The sequence below is a fragment of the Etheostoma cragini genome, chromosome 17 (genome assembly GCF_013103735.1).
Source record: "Etheostoma cragini isolate CJK2018 chromosome 17, CSU_Ecrag_1.0, whole genome shotgun sequence".
NCBI classification, from domain to species: domain Eukaryota; kingdom Metazoa; phylum Chordata; class Actinopteri; order Perciformes; family Percidae; genus Etheostoma; species Etheostoma cragini.
In genome coordinates this window covers 13,709,968-13,726,833 of record NC_048423.1, presented here as the reverse complement: position 1 = coordinate 13,726,833, position 16,866 = coordinate 13,709,968, and the positions used below count along the sequence as shown (strand labels likewise).

Sequence of the window (16,866 nt, the reverse complement as noted above, 5' to 3'; positions counted from 1 at the left end):
TTGGGGTCCCCTGCTGGAGCTGCTGCCCCCGCGACCCGATACCGGATAAGCGGTCGAAGATGGATGGATGGATGTACTACATCTACAAATCAGCGTCTGCAAGGTCACCTTTACTTTTCAATATGGAGCCAGCATTTGCCTTATTAAGAGAGTTCTGCTGTGTGTACAGAAACTGTGGATCCTTCAGTCTGACCAATGATTAAAGAGACTGTACAGTATGGCAAAACTGTCTCTGAATAACAAAATAAGCATGTGCTGTACAATTGAAACTTATGCGTAATAAATCTTCAACTTTCTGCATGACAAGGATTTCTTTGTACATTTCATCTCGACAAAGTCTCGTAATTCACATTTTTAGATGAAACATCTTTGCTGCTGAAATAACAATCTGTCAATGCAAAAACAAGGTTTGGAAGGAAGGAATCAATAAACCATTATGATTTCACTTCATCATTACCCGTCTACTGTGGCAGCAGTTGTCTGCCAGCATCTTAAAGTAGGACAACATCAAATAAATGCTTTGATAATTACATACATTAACCTTTTGAATCAAAACATTTTGCTTATACACCAAAACTGCGATGGATCCCTTTATTTATTTCATCGACTACATTAAATATTGTTTTTGTATGTGTTGATTTCAGAGTTCCCAACACTATTTAGGCAAGTTCTTTTAATACATGTTACAGTTCAAACAGGGTTTTTGTCTGAATGAATGACCAAATGACCAGTTAACGTACAAGGATGACCACCAAGTAATGGCCTCCAGCCATGAGCCCCACAGTAAAGCATCATAGTGAAAGCAGGGTGCCTATGAACAAGGAATACTGATGGTGTAAAATATCTTTGTTGAAGCTCTTACAGTGTCCTGCGATGGATTCTGCTTCCTAAATCCACTGTGCCTAAAGAATTATGCAGTCAAACTCTCAAAACTCTGATGGTTGGACATCCACCTCTATTTAATCCACACTCTCGGCATTAAAGAAAACATACAATTGATAAATTATTAGATATTATAGAGTAGTATGATTGCATAAAGGTAAAGGATTGGAGAACAACTGAAAAAATAACAATTTTTTAAATTCTAAGCAAAAAAACAAATTAAGCAATAATATTAAGTGAGAACAATTATAAAATAAACTACTTTAGGTGTTTGTTATTACTGTTTTGAATGTATTTTCTTTTGACTGTACAAATATCATTAAATGTTAAATGTCTGTCACTGTTGCATGTTTGTCGAAGAGATCCTGGCACGCAATAGAAGTCACCAATACTGTACACTTCGATATGCACTGCATTTATTTTGACTAATAAATGAATTTTAAAGCAAGTATATAGCGCAAAAATACACAACTGAAATGCACTTATGAGTCATCTTGAAGTAGAAGTGCAAGAAATGTTTATTAATAGTGACAGAAACCAAATAGGCTGCTCATAGGCGGGATAAGGATCACAGGGTGATTATTTTCCACATTATCACTTCAGTTCCGTTTCCTCTATATTCATTAGCTTGATATAATACATGCACACACAACAGCTGTGTACATGACCTCTTTTCATAGATGTACATTTCAAACATACCTAATCAAAGGATTGTAAAACTGCTTTGCACATATAAATGGCTTATTAATGATTCCTTTGGAAACAAAAGTGTCTTTGAATGCACCGAATCAAAGACCCGAGTGGACACAGAATTTGCAGGCAGCCATATTGGATTTACATCATACTGAGAGTGGCATAAACTACACTGAAGACAGCAAAAAACTGTGGAAATAGAAGATAATCTAAGATAGTATTGATGAAAAATGTATCCCAAAAGTATGTTTTGATTTTGTCAAATGGAGGCCAGATTAACCACAATCAACACTTAAAGATCACACAAAGAGATGTCAAATCCATATAATGAGCAGTAAACAGTCCCTTACTTTCTTAAATAATGTATCTGCAATAGGTCCATTGTAGCATACTAGTTATGACTACTCATAACAGTTTATAAAACATAACGATACTGTATGTAGCAAGCAGTTATTGCTAAGATACAACCCAATAATGAGTACATATGTAGTATGACATGCAGTGGATCTTATGTTAAATATAAATGTGATAAAAGTCATAGTTAATTATATATCCCTTCAAATGCCTTTGTTGCATTTGTTCATCTTCAACCTACATGGCTTTTAATTTTGAATTATAATGGGATTTGACTAAGAATAACATTGTAATGTCATGCCTCCCTTGTAGTTTACATAACATAAATTACATTTGTAGAACGTTTGCTATAACATATGCCATCTTTTTTAGGCGTCATACATGTTATTCAAATGTGAAAAATCATGGATGATAAGGCCACAGCAGGGCTTCCCTTACCAGTAATGAATACTTTGCCAAACACTGAGATAAGACTGCATAACAGATGGACAGTCAGATTAGGGAGCTTCAGTCCAGAGTGTCAGACAGGGCATAATCATCTCCACTAGATTCAGGTTTTCCAGGTCATTTCTTTATTTACGTTATCATTTGCTTATTCAATACTTGGAATACAATTACAGGGATGTGCCACATAGTTTAGGTTTACCTTTACACCAATTCTTTCATCAGAGGCTGATCAGAGGCACGCCCTTTTGCATCTATAACTGTCACTTACAGTGATGCCACAATTTACTGAATGCACCCTGAGGACACTTTCATATAATTACAGCAAAGTGAAACAAGCAACAAGGAAGAATTGCTAGCTGGTGTTTTGTTACTATTTAAAAGTTAAAACGTGGCATGTAAAACGTTTCTGTTTCATATTTGAAAGCTTAAGATTACACAGTGTGTGTGCCGTTTGTATCTATCAGAAGTCTGAGGAGTAATTAGGTGTCTTTCCCAGTGAGTGAGGTGCTTTCCTCACAACTTCATCTGCATATTTTATTTTATTTTTCAAATATACTGTAGACTTTTTGTACGTCCAAAAACTAGAATTACAAACATTACAAGCAATGTCAGAGGATAAATAAAATCCCTAACACTTTTACTGGAGGCTCTACTAAAACAGAACAGGTCTAGGAAGTCTAGACTAGCTGTGGTGATGCGGTATTGATTCAGTTATCCAAAGCCATCTCCCAAGTGCTTCTGATTTATCTGTCACATTCCATTATAGCTACTTTGCTCTGAAGCTTTTGCTTTTGAATACAATACTGCAGAAAGCATCTCACCATCTGAGGTGTCTTCTGTATTGGCTGAATGGATAGGACTCTCTGTAGCAGACTTTCACTCATTTGGTGAAGAGTTTTTCTCATTTTGCTGTATTTAGAGATGTTGCACTGATGCTGCCATTACGAATTCAAGGACAATTGTTAGTAAATGAACAATTAACAATTAAGGGAAGAGCATGTTTACTATGTAAAAATAATCAAATAGAGCAATTACATTTATGGCAAAAATAGTGGTTTCTTCATTTGTGTACTTTGCAGGTTGCTGCTTAATTAATGATGAAAAACAAAGAGACTGTCCTCTCGGGGGAAATGACAGAATATGTTTTTTTGTTTAAGCAGGTGAAAATGAGCTATGTTTAGTGAGACTTTCTCATAAGAGAGCAAAGCCCGTTGGTTTCCCTTAAAGGTCCCATGACATGGTGCTCTTTGGATGCTTTTATATAGACCTTGGTGGTCCCCTAACATTACATCTGAAGTCTATTTCCCAAACTGCAGCCTTGGTGCAGAATTATAGGCACCAGAATCAGTCCTAGAAGAAGCTTGCCCTAGGACGTGCCATTTCTGAGTCTGTAACTTTTGAGGGGGAAATGAGGGGGGGCAAGGTGGAGACTGGAGGTGTGACCTTTACAAACTGCAACTTTGCTCGTTTGAAAGCCATGATGTCTCTCTTTCATGGGTGGGCCAAGTTGTCTGGGCGGGCAAAGTAAAGAAAGGGGAGGTAATGCCCCTTATGAGGCTTATGACCTCTGCTTATGAACCAACTGTGATTAGATCGGCCTTTTTTCGTTCTGAGTAAAATATCTGTTAAATTACTGGAGTTATGAATTGTTAAATTAGCAACATTCCAATTAACATCAAGTGTGATTTGTTTTAAGTAATAATTAAATTAATGACGAAAGCTTGCTAGCAGGTTAAACAAAGATGGCGCCCTGGTAATTATTACCTGCTAAACGTCGGCATGTTATCATTGCCATTGGCAGCATGCGGATGTTTACATTTAGTGTAAAGCTTAAGTACAGCCTAGTAAGGCTGTGGACTCCCACGACCACCATGAGCACAAAACTTCCTTAAAGTTAATTAACTGAAGTATTTTTAGTTGCCTAAACATGAGCAAACCTTAAAGGAATATGCCGGCGTTTGTTAAAATAGGGCTTCTCACGGTCTCCCCTAGCTGTAGATAGGTGGGCCAGTGCATTTTTGTCTCAGTGCATGCACTGTTTTAGGCAACACCGGCAACACCGGCAGCGCCGCTGCTAGTTAGCTTAGTGTAGTGAATGGAATCCTATGATGCCGGATAGCATATTGTTGTTAGTAAAAGTGCCAACAAAAAAACAACAGCGACCTAATTACTTATTGTGGCCTGCGTATTCACAACGAGTAGATATTGATTTGGGACTATATAGGGTGGAAGCACAGCCAAAGCACTGCTACATGACGCAGAGATATCACGCAGCAACTCTGTGAGAGGTAAGGTCTAAGGTCTATGGGTTGATCTATCCCGTAAAATAACCATGCATCGCGTTTATGGTAATCACTTACTCTGTGGACAGCTATTTATTGGGTCCATTCCGCGTTTTTCCCAGATGACTTTATTGCTCCAAAAAAAAAGCTGCTGTTGAGTGATCTCCTCTCGGTCTTTTTTTCCAAAGCACGCAGCTCCTCTTCTGAAAACTCTGGTTCATAGAAGTATGCTTCTGGTTCTTGACTGTCTGAGAAGCCATCCTCTTTGTCTCTCACAAAATCTGCCATGTTCATCACCATTCACTGTCTACTGTAGGAAAGACAACTAAAACAATACATGCACTGAGACAAAAAATGCGTTGGCCCACCTATCTAGAGCTAGGGGAGACCCTGATAAACTCTATTTTAAAAAATCGGTGGCATATTCCTTTAAAAAAGGAATGGAAGTGTCATGTTATTAGTAAGTACTGACAACAGTCTCCATAGATATAGCAAAAACGGTGACCACTAGCTATCCCTCAAAAAAATGTCCAGACTGTTAGAAAATCACATTTGTGTTTGCAATCCCATTTTAGAACTAACTCTCCACACTGTTTTTTGTGTGTGATTGATTAGGAATTGTATGTTCAGGCATTATTAACCCATCTGTGCTGCTTGATAAGGCCTTATTAGTGTGCGTTAAGTGTAAGATCAGAGTCAGACCAGTATGCAGCATGCCAGATGTGACTCGAGATAAACCGGCTCTCTCCATGCCATATCAATATCTAGTTGAGGTGCAGAACCCTGCCACCGCACCAGACAGCATCAGTGACAGATGAGTTTAAGATGTGCAGCAGCTTTGGCAGGCTAACCATGCTCTGAATGTGACATCAGTTGGGGGTTGGTTGTCAGTGATGTAAAGGACAGTTTCAAATCTGGCTTATACGGGCACAACTGTGACACACAGAGTATCTAGAAATTCTACTCAACTCTGATTTCAAACACAGCCATTAATTTGTTTTAAATTTGATTTGTAAATCACGTTTTTATGTGTTTAGACTTGATGAAATAGTCAGACTCCTGTTTAGATATGAAAACTATCAATGAGCAGAGTGAACGACATCCATCCTCCCAATTTCTAGAACTTCTTATGCTGTTCGGGGCATGAAATCAATAACAGCACAAAACAAATATATATACAATACAATATATATATATATATATATATATGTATATGTAAAAATATATTATATCTGTCTGTGCTATGAAGGATAGAGAGCTGTAAAAAAAAGCTGACAATCTGGCACAAGAATGTTACATAACACTTCTACCAGTGAGAGGAGCTGAATACCCACAATGCATCTTGCAAACTATTGGGTATGGTGTCTTCAGATTTGTCTATTGGCTTTGGGGCTGTAATGTGGGAAGAAAAAAATGAATAACGGTCAAATTCAATAAAAGTTTAACCGTTAAAACATTAAAACAAAGCGAGATGTGTGGTTGTGTAAGGAAAGCAAAATGTATGACCTTATAGAATATGAAACATCGCTGTTGATTTAACTGCCCAACAGTATATAAAGGACTACAAATTAGCACAACCGTAAACATCTACAGCAGTAAAATGCAAAATAGACTATTTAATATGATTTATATTGTATAAATATGAATCTAATTATTAATGCGTGGACCTTTTGTACATTTTGCTGATAATAATTACATACTTTTACCTAAGATACCTAAGGTTTTGAATGGGACTGTTAGTTGTGTGGCGTATTTCCATAATTGTTGGATTTGTATTTACTTAAGTAAAACATATGAATACTTCTTCCACCACTGACAATTAGCATAGTGCACCATTCTTAAGACAACACACATTTTGCCTGAACACTGACATGATAGATAAACAGCTTCTTTGTACTTGTTTGTCCTATAGCATGTATTCTACAGAACATGGTACATTCATCTCCAATTGTTTTAAGTTGTGTTGTTTTCACATCAAAGTTAAGCCTTGGCTACAAAGTAACGTATACGATTTGTATAGGTGACTTTTTTTTAAATCATCATTAATGTAGTCTTTTTGCTCTGTTCTCTTAGAGAAGATAGAGTTTCCTATAGGAATCAACAAGAAGAAACCCTGCCCATTGTAATTTGAATTTTCCCGATCCTGACTCGGTCTGGATTCCCTTATTTTCAGCATTAGGAGAACAAATGTTTAAGAGTTGTTATGTTTTAAATTGTACAATCTGAGATTAAAAGAAAAATGTGTGAATTATTGAGTGGTATTTACCTTTAGCACGTGCCATTGACTGTAAAACTACTTCTAGACTAAATGCTTAGTTGTCAGCACTTACTGCAGATGTTACGACGCGTTGTGTTAAATTTAGCAATCTCCTATGGACTGTAGCTGCTACGGTGTCAGTTCTTGATTAATGTTATAATGGAAATTAAGTTTGGATTTCTGAATTCTTTCGGCATTAGAAACATAACATTTTAAGTCCCCAGCAAATGTGTAGACTACATGTTATTGTTATGCAACAATGATTATGTAAGTGTGTATTCTGCCTTAGATCATAGTAAGTGTAAAGGCACTATCCATTACACCTACACAAAGACACTTTCCATACTCTGCAGAAGGGCCGCCCGTGAGAGTAGCTACAGAAGTCCCTTGAGAAAAAAATGGATTTTGCCTCCACTTTACCACAGACATTGTATTTGAGTGACAGAACCATTAACCAGGTTTTGTGGGTGGATGTTAATGCAAATGCCTCTCCTCTGTGGGCTGAAATAGCCATCCAGTGACAGGCCAAAACGAACTGGGTTGAAATACAGGAACATCCAACTGAGAGGCTGAACTCAGTGCATAATTTACATTATCTCTGGAAACAAACAGCTAGGGCTCGATAACAATTTTACACATTAGGCCAGACAACACAAGAGTTAGAATATAATCCTTTTTTTTACCCTATTTAAAAGATTACAAAAAATGTTCAAGACATCTGACAGTGTTTATCCACCCTTAACGCTTCAAAGACTTGCCCTCGCTTCAGAACTGTAAAGCAAAGCTGTAACAGACTCGTGAATGTTGTTCATGTTTTCTTAGAAGGATGAATATTGCAGTTTCTGATTCCCACTCTGAATGGTTTTGATTTCTTAAGGAATTTGTGAGATGAGAATCACTATTGTATTTGTCCAATTTAGTTTTTACAATGAGTTGAATTGCTCCTTTCTGCTGTGAAGCTGATAAACCATTTCAAACCACACTCAGTTCTAGTTTGATAAAATGGAAACAAGTTCATGGTGTTCATGTTCATAAGGTGTTCACAGCATTTTCCTTTTTTATGGCAGAAATTTCAGATATGATTGTTACTAATGTATTAATGATGGCAGCGAACAAATCTAATTTGTATAATACGAAGATGAGACACTTTTCTTCATCTAGATAGCCTCATTACGTGTCATGTTTGCATTCATATAGAAATCTTTTTGAAATCAAAGGAAACAAGAGCACAATGGAGGCTGTTCCTTTGATTTAGGTTTAATAAGGTCCACTTATCTTTTACTCATACATTGCAAAATTGAGACTGGATGCTGTGATGTCCAGAAGCAAGACATGAAATGACAAATGGAAATGTTTTATAAAAAGTATGCACTGCTGTTGTTCTGATGAACCAGCACGGTAGCATATTGTATGGATCCTTCAACAAAGAACATCAGCTTTAGATGCGCAGACACTATGGGAAGATAGATGCCGCACCAGTGGGCTACACAATGAGTGAGTTCTTTGCTGTGGGAGAACATAAAGGTCTTTAACATAAAGACCTTTTCATTGGAAATGATTTATTACTTTGCCAAAATCTCACAAGACCACATTATGTGTAAATGTCATATTTTTAAAACAAAATTATGCAAATAGACATAAGCATACTGCCTGTAAATAAAGCAGATAAGATTCTGACTTCATATTTATCTTTTCTTCATTTATAGCCAAACCTTCAAACAATGTATCAAGCCAGCCTCAGTTAAACACTTTCACGTCTACATCACAGTGGTGGTTTAGATTTGTTGCTTTGTGTTATTTTTATTTAATGGGAAAAGCTGAAAGAGTTGAATAAGAGCTGGAGTGCTAAACAGGCAAATATGTGGCATTTCAAGAGGAATTTATGAGTAGTCGGAGGATCTGGTGCAGCACACAAATCTACCGCTGTTTGGAATTTCTAACTAGAAACATGCATGCAGTTGGAATAGGCAACCTAATAAATCAGACATGCACGTTTTCTCATTGCTTATGCGGGATTTTACTGGTGACACAGTTTCGACGACAAGAGGTGTGGTTGCTTCACATCAAAGAATTAGATACATTACGTAAGCCATTACTCTGATTATCATTCCTGCTGTAATATGACATTATTATGGGCAACAACTGCTACTCGCACATTTTATAACAATTGTATTAAATGTAAGCTGTAAAGTTAAAAAGATGGACTTGTCACCCCCATGACACTGCAAAAGTGATGGAGATGGGCTCTCTGTTTATGCACTAATTCAAGTAATGTAGGTTTCAGCCTTTTCTGGGCAATTTACGGGGACTTATATGATATGTAAGTGTTAGTATCAGACTTTAACTAAGTGTATTCACTCAAGCACTCTTCTCAAGTGTACATTTATAGTACTTGTACTTTCCTTCTATTTCCAGGTTATGTTACTTTGTAATTCACTACAGTTCAGCGGGAAATATTGCACTTTATTACCCCACTACATGTATTATTTAGGCTATAATAAATATTTATAATTACTAAATATAGTTACTTGATCTCTAAATGTTTTACAAAACTTGTATTATTATAAATGTGATGCACAGATATATGTTAAACTACGCAACAGTATATAATCACCTCCACCAACTAAAAAATGCATCATAAACAAATATTGTATAATATATAAAACTCAGAGGGTTTCAGAACTGTTTCCGAACCATGAGTTACTTTTAATACGTAAAGTACATTAAGCTAGTAGTATTTATGTACTTTTGATTTTTTTTCGGAATCAGATGATTAATCAAAAATCTAAGCTTACTTTTGCATTTGAGAGACATTTTAACTTAAAATTTATTCAAGTAGCTATGTTTGCTAAGTAGTCACCGATGTAATGTGTAATGCTGTCTAGATGTCAGAAAAACCACAAACCGTGTCCACACTTTTCCTTCTATTCTTACTACATATCATTGCATCCTTTCCGCTGTTCAAGTGTGACAACACAATACTTTGATTTACTCTGAAACAGTTTGCAGTACACAATCTGGGTGTAGTGGAGAGTTATCAGTCTGGCTTCCATTTGCCTTGCTGCCTAAACAGATCCTCAAGATTGTGATCACAAATCCATGTCAAATAAAGCACAGTCTTCACAGCTCATCTGCATCCTCCAGCCCACTGCCAGGTTACTGCCTTTAGCATCAAGGCTGGTCCTACAGTTAACAGCAGAAGTAGCTACAGTAGCTCTAGTTATAAATAAATAAAAATTGTTTTAAACATTTAGAATTGATGTGAATAATAATTAACTCAAACTAAAAAGTATGCTTTATAACAGAAACCTGCTCATTGCTATACTATTCATCCTAATTACCACATAAACTATTTATTCTGCATCAAAACTTTATTATTATACACATCTCTACTTGCCCAACCTATTTATATGCAGCTATCAACACGTGCAAAATTGGTAGGACTGGAAATAGTGGAAACAGTATAGCTTTAACCTAAATTATTTAAGGTAAGGGAAACTTAAAGTGCATACTTTTAGTATGTCAGCCAAAATAAGAGAACCTTGATTCTTACAACCCCAGCTGTCCTAAACATATTATGAGAATATATATAAATGAGAATAAATACTGTAACTTTGAGATGAGACTCCCATTTAAATATAAAAAAATGGATTTGGATTCAGATGTTGCTTTACTATGATTGGTGCACAGAAATACATGACCACACTTTTTTCTGACTGAGCCCTGTGGAATAACCAAAAATAATTGAAATTTGGCAGATAGGCTCATTTATTGTTCATGTTAGACCCTATCTCTTGTTGTAAAAGGCTATTTAGGCAAAAAGGTTTTTAAGGCATTTAATAAAGCAATTATCAGAAGGTGCTAGTTGGTATTATGCATAATTGTACAAGAACAAATGTTATCTTTTTAAACCTTTAACTTGCAGTGCTAAAAAAAAACATGCCAAGCCTCATGTGTTGGATCCCGTACTATATTGTACCATAAATGTGAAATGGTTGAAAAACTGAGACTTTTGTGGTTCCAAAGAGCCCATTTGCATCCATGTGTGACAGTGTGAGTGTTTTAAGCAGAACTTTACACATGGCAACAGTTTTGTGGTTTTATGCCACTGTGTAAAATGACTTTGGAGTCACCTCAGAGCCTCATGAATTTTTATACCCAGAAACTTCGACTTGGACCATTAAAAGAATATAAAGTTTATATATGTATATTTTTGAGCCATGCACAGAAAAGAACTGCTCACTCACTTCCAGACCCCATTATATTTTCCTAAAAATTACAGTCTTGCAGATTGTGGTGTAATGTTTGAGCTCATTTTACTAGTTTAATGTATATGTTTTATAAAACTAACTGGATTCCATCCAAAGCTGTGTAATTGATTACATCATAAAACATAATCATTCCTCTCTTTGCAATGTCCTTCTTTTTAAAGCAAAATGTAAAACACAGTTAATGGACAAAGTCAATGGCCAGCACTCAAGCTAAAACTCAGGGTCCACAGTCTATCACACTTTTTGTTGACCTTGTCATTTCTTAATGTTCTTTAGCTTATGTATCTCAAGACAGCTGCCTCACGAGGTTGAATACAGAAGAATGGACAAAGAATACAGCTACAAAACCAGGGTGAAATACTGTACCTAAAATACCGATAGCAGAACATGAGAATGCTATTTGCAGTAGGCTAAAAGATGGAATAATTTAGCCTGTGATTTTAGAATTGGAACATGGGATATTCAAGGTATTAAGTATAGTTATAGACAAATAATGCATGTCTAAGATTAAACAGATTCTGTTCTGTTGAACTGAGCTCTCTCCTTCACTGAATTGGAACTAAAATGGCCTCCAAGTGTACTGAACAATGGGGCTGAGCATAATGCAGTGTGACTACTGAGTGACTTGACTGAGATCCAAAGTGAATAAAAGGCCTCACTATGTGAGGCAGCTAGGCTGAGCTGCTGCAGTGCTCAGGACTTTGGCGGGTGACAGTGTAGTGCATTAGAACGCTTCACACACATTTCATTTGCCAATAAAATCCTATTGCCATTTTCCACATGGCACACGCTCTGTGTCGTCAGAAACGGCAAGGTTTAAAAAAGCATCCGTACTGCACAAATAAGCGTTTGCATTTAGTCTTAAAGTGGATATCATATTAAAACCTTTGATATTTGCAGTAATGACATATTAAATTCCTTTCCCATGTTGTCAGTTTAGTGATGGTTGACTTAAATCACCCCTGTTAAATAAACCAAAAAAAAGAGAATTCATACATTTTATACATATTGCATTTCCCAAGTGAAAAACAGAAGATCGTGACTCAAATCTGTGATGCCATAGTCATTTTTTGACCTACTTCTTGTACTAACAATAAATTTAGAGGCCCGTTTCATGGACTCATAAAATATTTATTTGAATATTTTACATACATATGAGCTTTTGTTCTTTGTAGAATAATGGTGTTTGAAACAAATTATGAACTCTTATCTCCAGAAAGCATCTTGCTGTCACTGTCACATTTATCATCTATTCCACTATAAGTCAATGACAACACGGAAATGGAAGTGGGGGCAGAGATGGGCGCAGTTACATAAACGAAAATATCTGACAGAATCCCAATAATGTTTAGAGGAAAAAATGATTGCCCTTTTCACTTTAAAAAGAATTACTTTATAAAGTAGGCTTTTCAGTGACAATATTTTAGAGAACCGAAAGGTGTACTTGACAGTTGTCATATATTAGTGAGGAATCTGGACATTGGCCTGGCTGTCAGAGGTTTCATTAACCTTCAAGGACATGTGACAAAATGCATTCCTCTCAAACAATGACACTTCTTGATCCTTAAAACTAGACAAAAGAAGATCCAAAAGAAACAAAAACTAAGACATTTTTCCTAAGCCAAGGGCAGGCTAATAAGCTGAGCCACAAAATAGGACAATGGTTTCACAATGTTATTTATTTCCTGGAGCCAAGTGCAATTTGTGGATGATTTGAACGGTGCGTTGTGAATTTGCCTACATGTAAACACAGGCATCTGCACAGGATTGAACTGGAAAATGGCAGAGATGTGGGTGAGAACTCTTAAATGTTTGGTTGTTTCTATCTGCTGACTGAATGCCTCTTTAGGCACTTTCAATTTCCATCTTTTCAAAATAAATGCACCAGGGGAAATTTAAATTTGTAACAGTATAGAGAATATGCAAAACAAAATTCAACCGAGCTTTTTCTTCTAGCTGTTTTTAAAATAGAATTCCATACTCCAAAATTTAGATTCACACAAGCCGGAGCCTATCTTATCTTATCGTATCTGAGCGTTCATTGGATTAAAAGCAAGAAAACACCCCGAACAAGTCACCAGGGCATCGCAGAGCTAACACAGACAGCCATTCATTCACCTTTGGGCAACACAGAGTCATCAGCCCACTTGACTTGCATGTGTGGGATGTGGGAGGAAACCCAACCAAACATAGAACACAAAAGGGAAGAAAAAAAATAGACTCCGAATTAAATCTGTCTATCTGTGAGGGCAACTGTGCTGCCTCCTTTTACAACTTTTAGTCATGTAAGTGGAAAATGTGATAAAAATAAAACTGCATGAATGAGTCATCCTAGTAGTACATCTGTTTTGGATTTTATTGTGTTGCTGTGGTTTTCAAAATGTCACAATATTAAGGAATGGCGTCCGTCCTTTGTCTACATAATCACCTTAAATAGTTAAGAGCTTTAACCTTTAAATGTTATCTTCACACTGTTCAACACTGGTGGGGCATTTCAGTGGCATGGCTGGAGTATACCACCTCCAGCCCTGCTTTACTTTGATGTGCTTTGAAGCTATCCCCTTCCAGGAAGAAGAAGATCAAAGACAAGAAATTTTATCAAATAAAGCCCTTGTCAACTGTTTGTAATGCTTTATTCTTCATCAGGAACACCCACTCGGTCACCATGATGCCACAAGAGACGCAGTGCTCTTTTAAACCCAGTGGTCGTCTCCTTGTTATCCAGATGAAAACGGATTTATTCAAACCTACCATCAACTGACCCTATAAATAGAAGCTAGTGGAAAATCTTCTGAGAGAGAGAGGGGAAAAAAAAATAAGCTCTGCTCTTAAGCCGTTATTAACATGCTGATAGAAAAATGTCAAATGTTATTTTGGAGCACACATTTTCGGTAGAAACAAGCACAAATCTTACTAGAAGATTGTAATAGAACATGAGATTCACTAAAAGATGAAAATATCTAATGAAAACACACAGCTGAGTCATACTTTTTGATGTAACTGTGTGCTACTTGACTGCAGGGTGAGTTGTAATGGTCATCTGGATCAGAAACTTTGCATTATTGCTTAAGGGCTCTAGTGAAAGGATGGATGAATGATACTCCAAATGAGTTTATCATCCGACTTGATGGAGACTAGCCACTTAAATTTGCAAGAGGAGCTCTTATGAAAGCAATAAAAAATACCTTAAGCATAATAGTATATATAATACTTCTAGAAAAAATCCTGTATGAATGTGTTTCAAAACCATGCCTTAAAATGTGATGTCGCAGTCCGCAGGAGTCAACCGAACAGCTCCTACAATCGATGTTCACCTGTTCTTTTTGATTAGAAAACTGCCACCTGTTCTCCAGCGTGCTATTATAGCAACTGTTTTTTGTTACCATTTACGTAAGTGCCACAAGGGACATAGCTCCATAACATTCCCCCCCCCCCCCCACACACACACACACACATACACACACACACCCACCCCTCCAAAAGAAATAAAATATGTAAAAGGTTGACTCATTATTTTTGGTTCAGTGTGCCATGATGAATGCCCCTCTTTTATGTTCTTATGGTAAACGCACCTCACCTCTGAAGTATGCAGCATATTCCTGTGGGGTTTTTCTCTGCTATCTGTTTAAATGCAGGCAGCTATGTGTCAAGAAGGGCTCCCTTTTTTAATTCTAAGGGCTAAACAAGTGTGTTAACTACAAAAGCATCCCCCTGCCCAGTGACACTAATGAACAAAATCATTATGTCATTATCATAACCATTTACTATAAAATGTTCATTCAGCTTCCTACATGGGAATGTGTATGGATGATGTGTGTTGCATTTTGAATTACAACTGCTGAAAACACTGTTTTCTTTTGTAAGCTCTTGACTAGATGTAAATTATTGCTCAATTTCAACATAAAGTGAAAACCGGTTGCATTGCTCTATGGCAACACTGGACAAGTAGCATCCCTATGTAATGAAACAGCTTTGAAAATACCACTCTTTTATTAAATACATGAAATTAGTTAATAACGATTTGACTAAGCACAGAACTCTTTATCTTATCCACACGTTTTTAAATGTTGCATTGCATGAGCAATGTGATCCAATCTGATGCCACTGAATCCGTTGTGACGTGTCAAAATGCCAATGAAAAACGAAGGATGCGTCCATATCGGCCACTGTTGCTTTTTGTAAGGACAACTGACGTAAATGTATACCACAGACAAAAAATTATCTTTGGATTTGCAGCCATTTTAACTCTGTGCTGGTGTGTATAAAAACAGCCATTTTAAATTCACAGCAATGATAGTGCATTTTTAATGCAGCCCAACCAAATGAATGACCCCCTGCAGGTGGTATGATTTGTGCTGCTGTGGTCATTACTACACCCAACTCCTCTGGCAGCTTTGTTCTTGTAGTTGACACATTTCTGAGCCAACCGCAGTCTCTATATCTATGTGTGCTCTTTGTTTCATGGGCCATCACACTTCCAACATGCAATAAGGGCCTAGAAGGGAGTGATTGACGTGCACATTTGACATGATTATTGCCTTATCTATGCATACAGTAGTTCATTAAGTCTACATCTTTTTCAGCATTGAAGAGGAAAGGGACAGGATACTCACCTTCTTTAGGAGGCCGTTTCACTTCAGCACTCAGATTGCAGACCTGCCCAGCTTGTAGTTGGGGTGACAAGCAACCCTCCGTTTGTGGATTTAAAGGTAAAACCACGTTGTTGAGCATGAGCATGCTCTCTGATTCTCCATCGCCTAAATGCTGAGGACATGTGCATTTTGTGTACACGATCCCACATGTCTCCACTGTCCCTTTCTCTAACTTCAGGCAGTTTTCCAGCCATGTACAAAGCACTTGACACCCAAACTGGCTAGGGCTCGCCTTATTCAACACCAAAAACTCCACAATAGACTTCTCCTCCTCATCCAGCTTCTGTGGTGTCAATCCGTTATAATCATAAGGGAAAACTCTCCGTAGTTGAACGAAATTCTTGTCATACAGCAAAAATACATAAATATTCTTCGAATCGCACAGGTATACTATCGACTCGTTGACTTTCAGCAACTCATTGATCTTTTCGTGCGAGTAATGATCAAACTGATAAGCAAGCAAAGAATATTCAGAGCAGCTCAAATCTCGCTTGTATAGCTTCAGGTAGATGCTGTATTTGGTAGGGTCTGGGTTCTCCAGCGTCCATGTACAGTTTGTATAGTTCTTAGGAAACATTTCAGTCACTGAATATGATCCATAAATGACCCCCTTGATCAGAGTGGAACACCAGTAATCTTGGGCACCAGTTAATCCAAACATAACCAGAAGATAGGTGGAAAATATATAAATCAACAGGTTTCGAACAGCCTTCATCCTATGTCATTTGGCCTGCAAGGAGAGATGGACAGAGTTACACAAAGGGATTTTAAAGCAAAGGAAAAGCACATCAATCACACTTGATAGGAATCTTTTCTCAAGTCTGATGGATGTGCTTCACATAATTTCCAATCACGTCCTATACCATGGAAGTGGGGAGAAGAAAAAAACACGTTAACCTCAGCAACATGTCTTCTGCATCCCCATCCATCCTCCCTCATTACTTTACTTTGTGCAAACATTGCCACCTTGTGGTTGTATCGGGGATTATTTATTTATTTATTTATTTTTGGAGGGGGGGGGGGGGGGG

At 37.2% G+C, this 16,866-nt stretch overlaps 1 protein-coding gene across 14 annotated transcripts in view; it reads right to left on the bottom strand.

Moving 5' to 3' along the window:
* Nucleotides 1–16,866, bottom strand: part of adgrb3 (adhesion G protein-coupled receptor B3) — a 109,689-nt gene that overhangs the window by 90,939 nt on the left and 1,884 nt on the right. For all 14 annotated transcript variants that reach the window (XM_034897735.1, XM_034897738.1, XM_034897739.1 and 11 more), the window contains exon 2: nt 15,800–16,568. In XM_034897735.1, the coding sequence (XP_034753626.1) occupies nt 15,800–16,553 (754 nt within the window). In that variant the 5' untranslated portion in view covers nt 16,554–16,568. The remainder of the gene's footprint in view (nt 1–15,799; nt 16,569–16,866) is intronic.